Source organism: Ciconia boyciana, chromosome 3 (assembly GCF_034638445.1).
Source record: "Ciconia boyciana chromosome 3, ASM3463844v1, whole genome shotgun sequence".
NCBI classification, from domain to species: Eukaryota; Metazoa; Chordata; class Aves; order Ciconiiformes; family Ciconiidae; genus Ciconia; species Ciconia boyciana.
Window position 1 is genome coordinate 65,222,937 of NC_132936.1, and position 12,474 is coordinate 65,235,410.

A 12,474-nucleotide genomic window follows, 5' to 3' on the forward strand; every position below is an offset into this window, starting at 1 on the left:
CAAACCACATTACCGCACAATTCACATCAGACTGACACAAAAATCAGAGATAATACCCAACAACCTGAAGGGTCACAGAGCTCACTAAAATTTGTAGATGCTTCTGAAGTCTGACACTAGATCCTTGGTTTAAGAGGGACTAAGAAAATTCTGAGAGAATTCCCTTCTAAAATGAAAATACACTTTCAAAGTCAAAATACCCACTGCAAAATGCTCCTGTAGGCCAAACTTGTAGTTAAATGATGAACTCTGGAGAGAGCAGAAAGCATGTACAAAAGGAGTCCAAAACAATAGTTCTTCCTGAAGAGAAGAAACTGCTGGTCACATAAAGCAATTGAAGCAGGAGAGAGAGAGAGACTACTGTATTCAGGGCTTTGCAGATTAATTCAGTCTCACAGCAAGAATTCCACCTTCACGTTGGTCAGTCACAACAGAATGGTCACAAACCCTGAGATCCCTTGGATCTACAAATGCTGATATAACACAGGAGATAACTTGCTCCACCTCCTCACACTGCAGATACTGAGCAAAAGGGAGCTGATTCATAGGCTTTATGCTCACCAGGACTCACCTGCCTACACATCCTCTTCTGCAGGCACTGCACAGACTTCCTTCACTGTTGCTCCCTGCTGCCCTAGTGTATCAGAGACCAGAGCAGCAGACAAAAGACAATGGGGAGCTTGATAGAAGATTGCTAAGTAGAGGTCAAGCTGGCTATTCTGCATGGATTTCATAGCAGTTGTCAAGTTTAGGTAGAGAACACGGCAAACGCGTTATTTTGAAAGTGGAAAGAAAGGGAAGGTCAAACTGTTATGGACTGAGAGAGGAATGGGAAAATGCGATAAAGTTCAATAATTACTAAATTCAGAAAAAAACATCTTGAAGGCATAATTTTAGAAGCATAAAATAGCAAGTTACTTAAGCTCCAGTTTTAGTCAAGAGATAACTTCTAAAATTAAAACAGAAGTATGGGATTTGCACAGTAATTTCTTACAACTGCGCAAATAAGACTCAGCAGTAAGAGGGAATCCAGCTTCCAGTCTACTCTGTGTAAGCCAGCACGGAAACAGAAGACATGCAGGATATACAAGGGAGACAGTCCACAGTCTAATTGACAGGATTTTGGTTTTATACATCAGGATCATTAGACAAAAGAATAAATGAAGGCAGCTATTGTAAGCAGCGGATCGCAATAAATTTGTAAATAAGGGACTCCTCCCTCAAGTACTCTGGCAGGAAAAAAGTAAGCTCTATTTTAATTCATTTTAGATAATACAATTTATTTAAGAAGTTGTCTAATATGATCAGCTCTTAAGATACAAAAAGAAGTTAGTCTGCAACACAAAATGCCACTACCATACACATCTACAATATAAAGAAAATTTTATTTTATAAACTCTTGTGAACAAAATGGACTTCATATGGAGAAGCCAAGGACTGAGTTAATGTTTATTTACATACAGAATTTAGACTATGTGCTAGCAGATCTCTCTACAAGGTCTTTATCTCAGAACACAACTCCCCCATATTATAGGCATTTAACAGACAACCTGCAGTTTACTTACAGCACAACAAATTTTCACAAACATAAAAGTTTATCTACTGACCCAAAATAAGTTAGAATACTGTTTGCACATGGAATATGGAGTTGCATCAGCAAACTGCAAAGAAAACTGAGGCAGCTACACCATTCTAATGAAACAGTATTAGGTACCATTAAGAATATACAGTCAGTTACATACAACTAACAAAAAGTTTACACTTCCTCATTATTTACATTGAAGTGCAAACAGAGTGCACACCTCAGCTGCCACATCAATAATTATTTTTCCTTCACACACACTTATTTCCTGCATTTCCCAGGTTTCAAACACACTGCCTCATAGCAGTAAAAGCCTTATTTTGGTTGTGTGCATCACATTCACAAGTTTGGCTGCTGTGAAACTAAGGAAAAGGAAGAGGCCATTTTACAAACCCTACAACCCAAACTTCAACAGCATAGGAGAGACATGTTCTAGAAAACATTACAGCACCTTACAGCAGTTTCAAAGTGGACCTGCCACTTATACACACTATGACGTTTCCTCGGAAGTCTCCATCAGTTAAATATGTGCTCTCACTTTCCACGTTGATACCTGTTTAACTTCATCAGTTCTTATAAGGCTAGATTTTGCATTTGGCTTCAGACGGCAACGTTCAACCTGGGGAGCAGGAATGGAATTAAACAAAATTATACCCAGGACAACTGAATGACAAGATGTTTACAATAAAGACAGTTTGGAAGAGTTACTGCACTTCTCTTAACATAGGAAGAATAAAATAGCAAGCCGATACAATTGCTTTAAGTATATTTATTCTTCAAAACACTCAAGGGTAAACAATTAGTGGCTTGATTACAAACTCATGAGATTATTCTGCTTTAACCAGAAAAAGCCCAACTTTCTGTATCTACTGCTGAACATGCTGGCCTTAAGCAGTCTCTCTTCCAGGACTTTATAATTCAGCTGTTAGATCCTGGAACAAAAGTTATTCCATAAACAAGCTGTTCCAGGACCTAACTTTGATCTTTGTATCTAGAATCAGGTATGTCAGCTATGCAATGCAATGGTCTGCAGCATCCAAAATACAAGCCTAGCTGTAGGCTAGGGGGGGAAGTCAACAGGGAAATTTATTAAGACTGCACCAGAGCCATTGACTCACTACAGTCTGTAAAATATATGCTACGTTTCGTTGCAAAATCCTTGTGGCAGCTGAAATTAAAAAAAAAAAAAAAAAAATCATTATAGCTGAAAATAGAAACACACACCTTAGTTTTCCGTAAATTTTCACCCAAGCAGCTAGCCATGAGTATAAGCAGTGGCCTTCAAAGAATGTCTGGATTTCCATGTTTTGCATTATTATTTCCCTCCATTAGGCTAACAAATGCCACAGTCCAAATCTTTATCTCACTCTTAAGATATAAAGATAGAATTGCTAAGCAAAGAGACTTAAATTACTGCCACCTATTTCTATCAATCTCATCTAAGCAGTTCTGAGGTTTGTGGAAGTCTCTAACAAATAGCCAACAGTACTGCTGGACTCTGTTAAGTTGAAGTAGCTTGCACAGGCTGCTCTACAGAAACCAGTGCTCAGAATCACCTTAGTCCGATAGCTCTGCCTACTGCGCTTTTCTTCTTCATACCAAAAATTGTATTTTTCATGGGCTTTGCAACAGCATTCAGAATCACATCTCATGCTGGATAAAGACGCAAACTGCATGGAAATGATGCTACCTCAAAGAAAAATATTACAGCCAATGCTTTCATTTTAATTTCTGAACACATAGCACGTGTTAGTCAGACCTCTCTGTACCTTCCTAGCATCTCTATTTGTAAAATTAGTTAGTCTCTAAGTAGTTAGTATTACTAACTAGACACACAGTTTCTATGCACGGATACCTGCCAGTTAGCATCAAGCAAATGTCCATAGTTCAATCAACTATGAGCTGAATTTTTAAAGTCAGTCTTCTAAGTTTTTCCTCTTGGCGCATCTAGAAGTGTATTTACCAGTCTAAATCCACTCAAAATAATTAACCTTTGAGATTCTCCGCCTTGCTTATACTTGAAAAAAGCAATTACCTAGGCTGATGGCTGAAAAACATTGTCGAGAAGTTGGGAGACTTGTAAAAACCCTGCAACTATCTATGAAAACAGCAGTCACTTCAAGAGTATAACAACACATTCATATATAAAAACATACCAGTGGGATCTCTGGACTAGAAAATGGGGAGCTATCAAAAGATCGATTTTCTTTGTCCAGGGAATCATCTTCATCATCATTTTTATGTGCAAATTTCTGCTTTAGTGCATGAGTTAGTAGAGCAACTGGATCCCAATCTGAACTTTGCCTCTTTTTGGGCCTAGAAAGAGGAGTACCTCCAGGTGACCTACAAAAAAAAAAAAAAGAAAATTATTGTCTCCTGCCCTTAATCCTGTGCTGAGTGATCCAAAATTTAGAGACACAACTTTTATATACACCCTATCCTGTAAATCTGATTACACAAATAGTGCTGCTAATGTTATTTTACAGCAATTCACCAAACAGGACTAATAGAAGCACACCCAACAACTTGTCAGCCTGGAAATACAACTTGATGCTGTTCCATAAAGAAAAATGGCAGTAAACCAACACAAAGAATTAAAGTATTGCAAATAAATAACGAGGAAAAAAAGCAAAATGTGCAGCTTGCATAGCAGGTCTCATTTATAAGTTATATTAAGGTATGTTAGCAGGATCTCTCACTAACATATTGCATAACCATTGTGAACATAATTTGATTTAAACTTCATAAATTTTAAGCTTGGAACAGTATGCTTTTCTATGGTCTCATAAGAAAGAACAAACTTAAATTAATCAGAGCAATTATGTTTAAAGAAAACAACCACTTTAAGTCAAATATGCAGCCAGGTGACCATAAAGCCCTATTTATAAACCACATTTGAACTCAAGTTTCATTATATAAAAAAAATTAACATCAAATTTGGCACAAAGGCTTCAAAGACAGCTTTTCCCTCCAAGCAAGCACCTCAGCATCCAAATATGAAAATTTAATAGGCAAAAATTAAAAAGTAGAGTTTATAATTTAATTTAGAAAAACTGTTATCAAATTCAAAATTAAAAGGTAGCCCAGAGATGCAAGATCAAAACAGCACCTGCACCCCAAAACCTGACGTAAATGTGGAAATTAGTGACTAGCCCAAGAAAATAAATCAGAAGAAAGCCTTCCTAACCACTGAGATATTTGGGGGAAAAAAAAAAATCTAGATATATTCACACTTCTGCTAGTACAGTGCTATCTCCAGGCCAATGAATTGTACCTATTAATGCACACTGACAGCACTGAGCTCAAAATCTGGCAGTTACAGTAGATGTCATTTAACGTGAAACCTGAAAGAGTTCACCCTTCCTATAAAATCGTGCTGTTAGAGCACTTGCCCAATGTGTAAGCTGGTGCTCAGGTAGTAGAAACTGGGATCTTCAGCCTCTTAACTTCTGAGAACAGAGGTCTTCCCTTTACAGTGCACACATTAAACTACTGTCAGACTGCTACCTGAAAGATTATTGCAATTTTTATCATCATTACTCCCTCCAACAAAATAAATTCATTATTCAGTTAAGTTCTACCTTCAGAATACAGGTGGATGCCTAAATCCAGAAAGCATTTCAGATGCGCACCTGCCACTTCCTACTAATTATGCCCCTGCTCAACATGACGGTTGTTAAAACTGTAAATCTGAACATTTCACTTTCTTCATTCGCCATACATGGAATTATATGGAAGAAAAGATATATAAGGAAACACACAGGTTTACCTAAGTGCACTTTGTATTTGCTTTATTTACTGTGAAAATGTCATCAAAAGGGTAAAGATATGCTTTAAAGTTGCATATAGATCATTTGCCCAAGACTTGTGCTAGTTATTTTCAGGGATAAAGCTCACAGTTAAGAAAATGCTGAAGTAAGAATGCAGTAAGTTTTGGTAAGCAACATTCTTCACACATTAAGAGCTCCAAATATTCATTATAGACTCAGTTGTTCTTATATACTTTTTCAGCTCAAGAAGTTCACAAAAGACATCTGACAACCTCTATTACACCTAGCATAGCAGAGCAACACTGACTCGAAGAGGTATTGCAGTCTTTAGTAATGCATTTTTGCAACATGTCAACTGTGCTTGACTAAAACTACCCTCAAAACAGTAGACCATTAAAAATATTTATAATCCAACTGCAGTACTGAAATAGAAATTTACGAAACATTTTTAATAAAAGATACAGCATGTATTTACTTCAACACTTCAAAGCTAGGACCAGAATACTTTGGGTATGTTAACAGTAGTTTTCCAGTGTTTCCCCAAGGATTTGTCCTTTCACAGTGAATCCAAAAATTTTATTTGTTCAGATCAATTTCCTGTGACTGTGTAGGCAACTTTGTAAGTGATCTCCAGATAGCAACACACCCACCTCCCCACCCCAACCTGAGATTTGTATACTAAAGCAGGAGGTTAGTTTTAAATGCTGTGATATTCAGATGTTTTAAATGCATCTAAAAGCCTTGTCACAAGTATCTTACATTCCAAGCTGTGAACTTAGAAGTTGCCAACTTAAGTTTGTCAGCAGTAGCTGCTCACTAAATGATGTTTCACATTGGTGTTCTCTGGTACTACTTAAGTGCTGCGAAGCTTACGTAGTCTTGGGTTACTCGGATACACATTCAATTCAACCTACCTCTCAATAGCTCGCAACTGAACTTTATTTAGGTCTTTCAAAACATCCATCATACTAGGAATGTTCTTTGTCCTCTGCTGATCAGCACTATCAGCTGTAGTTGAACCACTGTTTCTTGCAGCACGACGTTGTTTTATAAGTTCAATTGCTGAATTACTAGCATCAACACCAGATGGTACACCAGAAGGAAGTGGAGGAGGCGAGGGAATTACAAAGTGATTATGAGAGACGGACAATGGTGTAGAAGTCATGGCTGGCATAGGGTAAAATCCATCTGGAGTGCTGAATGTTTTAAAGGCTTCTGGATGCAGTTATAAAAGAAAAATAGCGATCTTATTTTTAGTCAGTATACCTTCACAATTAACAATATTAAACAACATCTAGGATGACTCAGTTTTAAGTCAAGATAAGAGAGACCTCTTAAAGCACTTTTTACACACCTCACAGATTATACCACAGAAAAGTTATATTTAAAATAAAGAACATTTTTTATTTCAGAGCCACAGATTCAGAACACATGAAATAATGGATGTGAGGTGTCTTGTGTTGCTCTGATTTTCTCCATTTGTGTCTTCAGTCTAAGCACTAGATAAATCAGCAAAGCAGCACTGCAACAGCAAAGCAGCCTGCTACTACATACAGTTCATTCTCAATGGTCTGAATGCTAGAATATCCCACATGAAGCAAAAGCAAAGATAACCACAAAACACGTAAAATAGATTACAATACTGAGTGCAATGGAGAAGAGACAAAAGAAGAGCCACCAGAACACCTAAATGAAGCACAGAGGTGCCTGAACTACTGTTTAAGTTCACTTGGCGCAATGCACACAAATGTAACTCCCTCATACCAGTTCAAATGTTTCAATAATCATACTGCAAGTAAGACAATCAAGACCTCAAAACTGGGGTTTTTTTGGTTTTGTTTTGGTTTGGTTTTTTTTTTTGGGGGGGAGGCCAGGATGGACAGACAAATCACAAGACAGTTGCTCTCCAATATGAACTTCAACCTTTGATACTCTAGTGGCTGTTAAGACACATCTATTGTAGCATTTGTTTTTGTTAAAGCCTGAACTTGACTTAGAATACTTTTTTTATCCATTATTTTGATAACTTGTCAGAAACAGTACAAACACCAAAAGGGATAATTAATAGTCTGTAACTCTTTTAAGCAGTAATTGGTAGCCTATGGATAGTGTTGTTACTAAGCTCCTTCACAAACACGGAAATGAATATAAAGATCAGTTAGGATCAACTGCATTCAAAATTGGCAAACAGGCCATGAAAGGGGGGCGGGGGGACAAATACTGAAAAGAGAAACAAAATACTATATTCTGTAAATTTTGTTGGTGTAACTTCAGTTAGAGAAATTAGAGATGTTCTCTATCAATATCAGACACAGCAAGCTGCAAACAGGAACTCTAAAGCAAAAAAAGGAAAACTAGTTTGCTTCAAACCAGAAGGGCTTACGTGGTGGAATGCTTCCCAATGTCTGTGCTGAAACAATCGCAGCAATCTGAGCACGAAGAAAGGTTAGCTCATCTTCAAGCACAGAAATTTTCTGGAGTGCTGCTTGATCAACAAGACTGTCTTTTTGTGTACTGTTTTTTGGAACACTTTGTATTGAATCTATAGATGGATGTAGGTCACGATAAGCCGTACTTTTTTCTTTTCTCCATAATTCAGTCCTAGAAAGCAACAAAAGACAGTTTCAAAAGGCTCAGCGAGCAATGGAAATCTCAAAACTTACTGTCTGTTCAAGCAAGTTATCATCATTTAGCAAGACATAAATTTGCAAACTATTTAAGAAAACTTTAAACTTTTAACTACTCATAACCTTAGAAATATTTTAAGTTTCCCTTTGCTCAAGTACAATGCTTGAAAAGTCCTTGAAAAGTCATCATAAAAAATAGTCAGATAATTTACTCAGGGATAGGTTATATATCATAAGGTCATAATGTAGGATTGAGCTGTTATTACTCAATAACTATTAGACTGACACCATAAAGGTGTCTCTCCCGCCTCCCTACCTGAAATAGTAGATATGAAAGGCAGGGACAGTCAAATAATAATGATCTCTTAATTAGGCTTCACACATTTTAGTCATTTATCAAACTCTGCAAGATGAACACTGCAAGCAGCAAAGAAGTTGCAATCTTTCAGAAAATATAATGGAAAATAATAATAAATTTTAATACACACAGAATAAGAACCTCATCTTCTGTAAGCTACATATGAACACAGACTGAATTATGAAATTGTGCTACAAGTCTCAGGTTTTAATTTTAAACATTGTTTCAAGTCTGTGCCTGAAGAAATAACCTTAAAATACAGAATGAGTGTAAACTCAAACTACCAGAATTTCATTATGAAACAAAGAAATAAATTAAATTTACTCTATTTATTCAAGATGCACTAAGTTTTGATTGAAACAAAACCAGACCTTTTCCCTTGTATTAATCATCCTTTTACTTCAAATCAGACCTGCAGCATTGCTTTCTGATTTGCCAAAAACCCTTGCTCTTCACACTGGCTCAGAAGCAAAAGATATCAACTAGAATACTTGTTCTTGAAAAACATCCCACAGAACCAGGACAGGAGGAGGAGGAGGAAAGAATGAAAACAACAAAATAATGAACTTTTGTGGATCTGTGAATCAGATCGGCTGAAGAACAGCAAAAGCAAGACAAAACAGGCCACAGTTCCTTTGAACAATATTCTTACTCTTCCAGTATTTTACAGCTGCTGCAATAAAAACTTCCATAATTCAGCAGTAACATCTCAGGAATCATAAGATGAAACACAACTTTATCAAAAATTCTCTAATAAAAGGTGTGTCATTTCATCCGTTTCTTGTAGTTTCATTACCAGCAAGTAGCACAAAGATCACAAACACATGCCAGTATGAAGTAGAATTACATTGTCCAATATAAATGTAGTATAAGACAATACAAATGTCCACATTTTAATCTTGGTTCTGGCTCTGACTCATCCTCTGATTTTGAACAGATCCTTTAGAGGAACAGTAAGCCAACTTTCTATTTCTTTGCGGGAGGTGGGGTGGGAGACAGAGACTTGTATACTATTTGTGTCTGCAAATTCCTGAATAATTCATTGTTTCACTGTACTTGTAATATTTTATAATTGTAAAAATATTTTCCTCTAGCACTCTGTAAAAGCTAGAAAGAATTACATAAACTATATTCAAGGTAAGTTTTTAAAATAAAGAAATTATGTTTTTCTTTCCATCAAAGCAGCCATCAAGGTTTACGCATGTAGCACTGTAGTAATCAACGTCAAAAGGAGACATCTTAATTTTTTTTCTGTTTTCCCCTTTATAACATTTATCAAAATGCTTGTAAGCTAAAATGGTAAAGATAAGAATAATTATCTTGTATGTTGCAATAGGCAAGTTTCTCTTAACTCCCTCTCTCACAAAGTACTTTGTGAGTGAAAACAAGTTAAAATACCAGTAATGCACCTGATATGCTATTATTAGGAAGAGAAAAGACAGGACTCAAATTTCAGAAATCTTTCAGATAAGAATACCCTACATAGTAAAAATTTCCAGGTAAGCAGGAACTGCCCCTCTAAAAAACCAAAAAGTTTCCAGGGTTGGTTTAGCTGGAAGCCTGAAAGGGGGCGGGGGAGGAGCAGGACACGACGACCAAAACCCCAAACGCCCCCCCCCAACCAAAAAAACCAAACGAACAAAAAAAACACAATCCACAAAACCAAACACCACAAGGAAGAGAAGACATAAGTTACTTTTATTACTCCCTTTTATGCATATATTCTACTTTTACTTACCTAAGTCTAGTAAATGCTTGTCCCTCATCATTTGCCACCCACAGGACATCAGCAAGTGATGGAACTACAGGAGCTGGAGCTGTGCTTTCTTCATTATAACCCAATGGACTTGGGTCTTGAACAAGCTAAAAAACAAACCAACAAGAAAAAAAACGTATGAAGAGAAACCAGATTCAGCACATACTAAAAGTTCTGCCTCAGCAAAAGGAATTTTTAAACAGTGCTGTAAGCGAGTTGAAAACAGTGAGCATAAAGGATGCAACACAAGAGTTACACAAGCTAAAAAGAACAGGAAAGCTATTGCTACATTAGAAAACTAGAAAAGTTACATAGTTGAAGCATAACAATAAAATCACTTACTTGAAAATAAGGTCTTGGGTAGGGCTCTAAGGAAAGAATTGTCCCAAGTCTACGGACAACACTTCGAGTAGATCCATATTCCTTTTTTTGGCAAACAGATATGACCTAAAAATCAGAATACCTTTTAATCTGAGAAGCAAAATCAAAGCCCTCAGTTCTTACAATCAAAGTTATTAAATAATTTAATGTTATATGTAATTAAATATAATGTGGTTCGGTTAACCTAACTTTTCAACGCTGTTCTCAAGCTGAAAGTCCAGAGAGGCCTACACTGGTTTTAACAAACTGTTTCCAAAACACTGCCAAAATACAGCCTGTACCCAGTATGTTTAAGAATGGCACAAAGGCCAACAAAGAATGTAGCAGCTACATCACGTAGCTAGTAATATTCTGAGCTACTGACAAAAGAAAAAGTGCAATTTGAGTAATCATATGCATCTATATAAGTCTTGAGAAAAAAAATTAGTAAAGAAGTTAAATAGGTTTAGTGTACCTTGACCTGATACTTCCTTATGACTGTATATAACTGCTGGAAATGCCTTCTTGATAAGATTGCTGAAGGAAGGCATGTTCTGATTGTACGACTGATACTGCTGCCGAATGTGCGACTTTCCAGAAACATGGCCTGTCAAAAAAACCAAGAACTCCTAACAATGACACCAGAAAATAACCAGGATAGCTACTAGTACTCCTAGAAATACTTTAGTAGTTTCACATAAATAAAGCAAGAATTTCCTCAGAACTACAAGTTGCAGCTGTACCTCACTACTGACCCCCACGACTAACGAACTGCCCATAAACTCACACCCTAACGTCAGACCCTGACTGTTACTGCAGCAGTTAACCTTTCCGATACCTTTCCCAGGTCTCTGAAAACAAAGGATTAACTGCTACTTCGGATTCGTTATGCAGCCTTTCATTTAAAATAGCAAAACATTAACAGCTAAAGTTACTGGGTTTTTTTCCCCTCTGTTCAGAGAAAAAAGAACCACTTGAATGGCTGTATCAGAACAGTGACCCATCGAAATCCCACGTGCAGGCAATATGCCCAATTATACCAATCAAGCTTTCCCACACCGACAAACCCAACTGTACATAAGGAGCAATGGCCGTCCTACCGCAAGCATGCGGCGGCTCCGAGGTGACAACCCTCCCTCCCCTTAACCCCAACGGCTGCAGACAAGATGCCCCGCACTAGCATGTCTCTAGGCGCAGCCCGACAGCAGCCAGCCACCCCCGCCCCCGCGTCTCACCTGGTCAGGAGGCCAGCCGAAGAGCTCCAGCACCCGCCTGAGGAAATCCAGCACCAGCGCCATCGCCATGGCCGCCACGCGCGCTACAGGGCGGGAGAGGTCGCTGCCCCCCGCAGGCAGGGACACCGGGCCGAGCGACGGCCGGCCTCCGCGGCACTCCCACCTCACCAGCAGCACCGCTGCCCTCTCTCTTCCGCGGGAGCCGCCAACGGGCAGAGGAGAGCCCGCACACCTCCTCTTGTCCCCCGCCGCGGCCGACGGGCGCAGAAGCCGCCCCGCAGCCCAGCCAGGGCGCCGGGGCTGGCAGCACCAATCAGGAGTAGGGGCGGGGCAGAAGGGAAATCACGCCAATAGGAAGTAGCCCGTGCTTAGCAGAGAGCCAATAAGGGGGCGAGGGCGGGCCGCGCTCGCGGAGGCCGTCGGGAGGGGGGCACCTTTGAACGGCGCCGCGGCGAGGGCGAGCGCTGTGCGGTGCTCGCGGCAGAGCGCCGCCCGCCCGGCGCCTCTTCCGTGCACAGGGGCCTGACCCTTCAGCGTCTTCCAGCCAGCGATGGCGGGGGGTGCCGTGGGGAGCGGGGCTGGATATTGCACCGAGGCCGTTTCGCATGCCGAAATTATTCTACTCGTGAGAAAATGAAACTTCAGCACGTGCAAGAGGAGAACAGGGGCCACATCAACAGAGGAAACTCGCCAGCTTGAATTGTTGTGATTGAATTCACAAGGTAGCTGCCCACTGTTACAATAACGCTACTGATTGTTTCTGGGAAGTAAGATGGCGTGAGATTT

General features: G+C 39.1%; 1 protein-coding gene across 2 annotated transcripts; it reads right to left on the bottom strand.

Moving 5' to 3' along the window:
- Positions 1–1,301: 1,301 nt before the first annotated feature.
- MTFR2 (mitochondrial fission regulator 2) lies at positions 1,302–12,001 on the bottom strand. 2 transcript variants are annotated; one of them, XM_072855918.1, is made up of 8 exons: positions 11,689–12,001; positions 10,929–11,060; positions 10,436–10,540; positions 10,076–10,200; positions 7,736–7,953; positions 6,267–6,567; positions 3,739–3,925; positions 1,302–2,201 (listed from the first exon to the last, which is right to left on the bottom strand). In XM_072855918.1, the coding sequence occupies exons 1-8, from the start codon at positions 11,755–11,757 to the stop codon at positions 2,103–2,105; spliced, it is 1,236 nt and encodes a 411-aa protein (XP_072712019.1). In that variant the 5' UTR covers positions 11,758–12,001; the 3' UTR covers positions 1,302–2,102. The 2 variants fall into 2 exon arrangements, with proteins under 2 accessions (XP_072712019.1, XP_072712020.1); XM_072855919.1 differs by lacking the exon at positions 10,929–11,060.
- Positions 12,002–12,474: the final 473 nt, after the last annotated feature.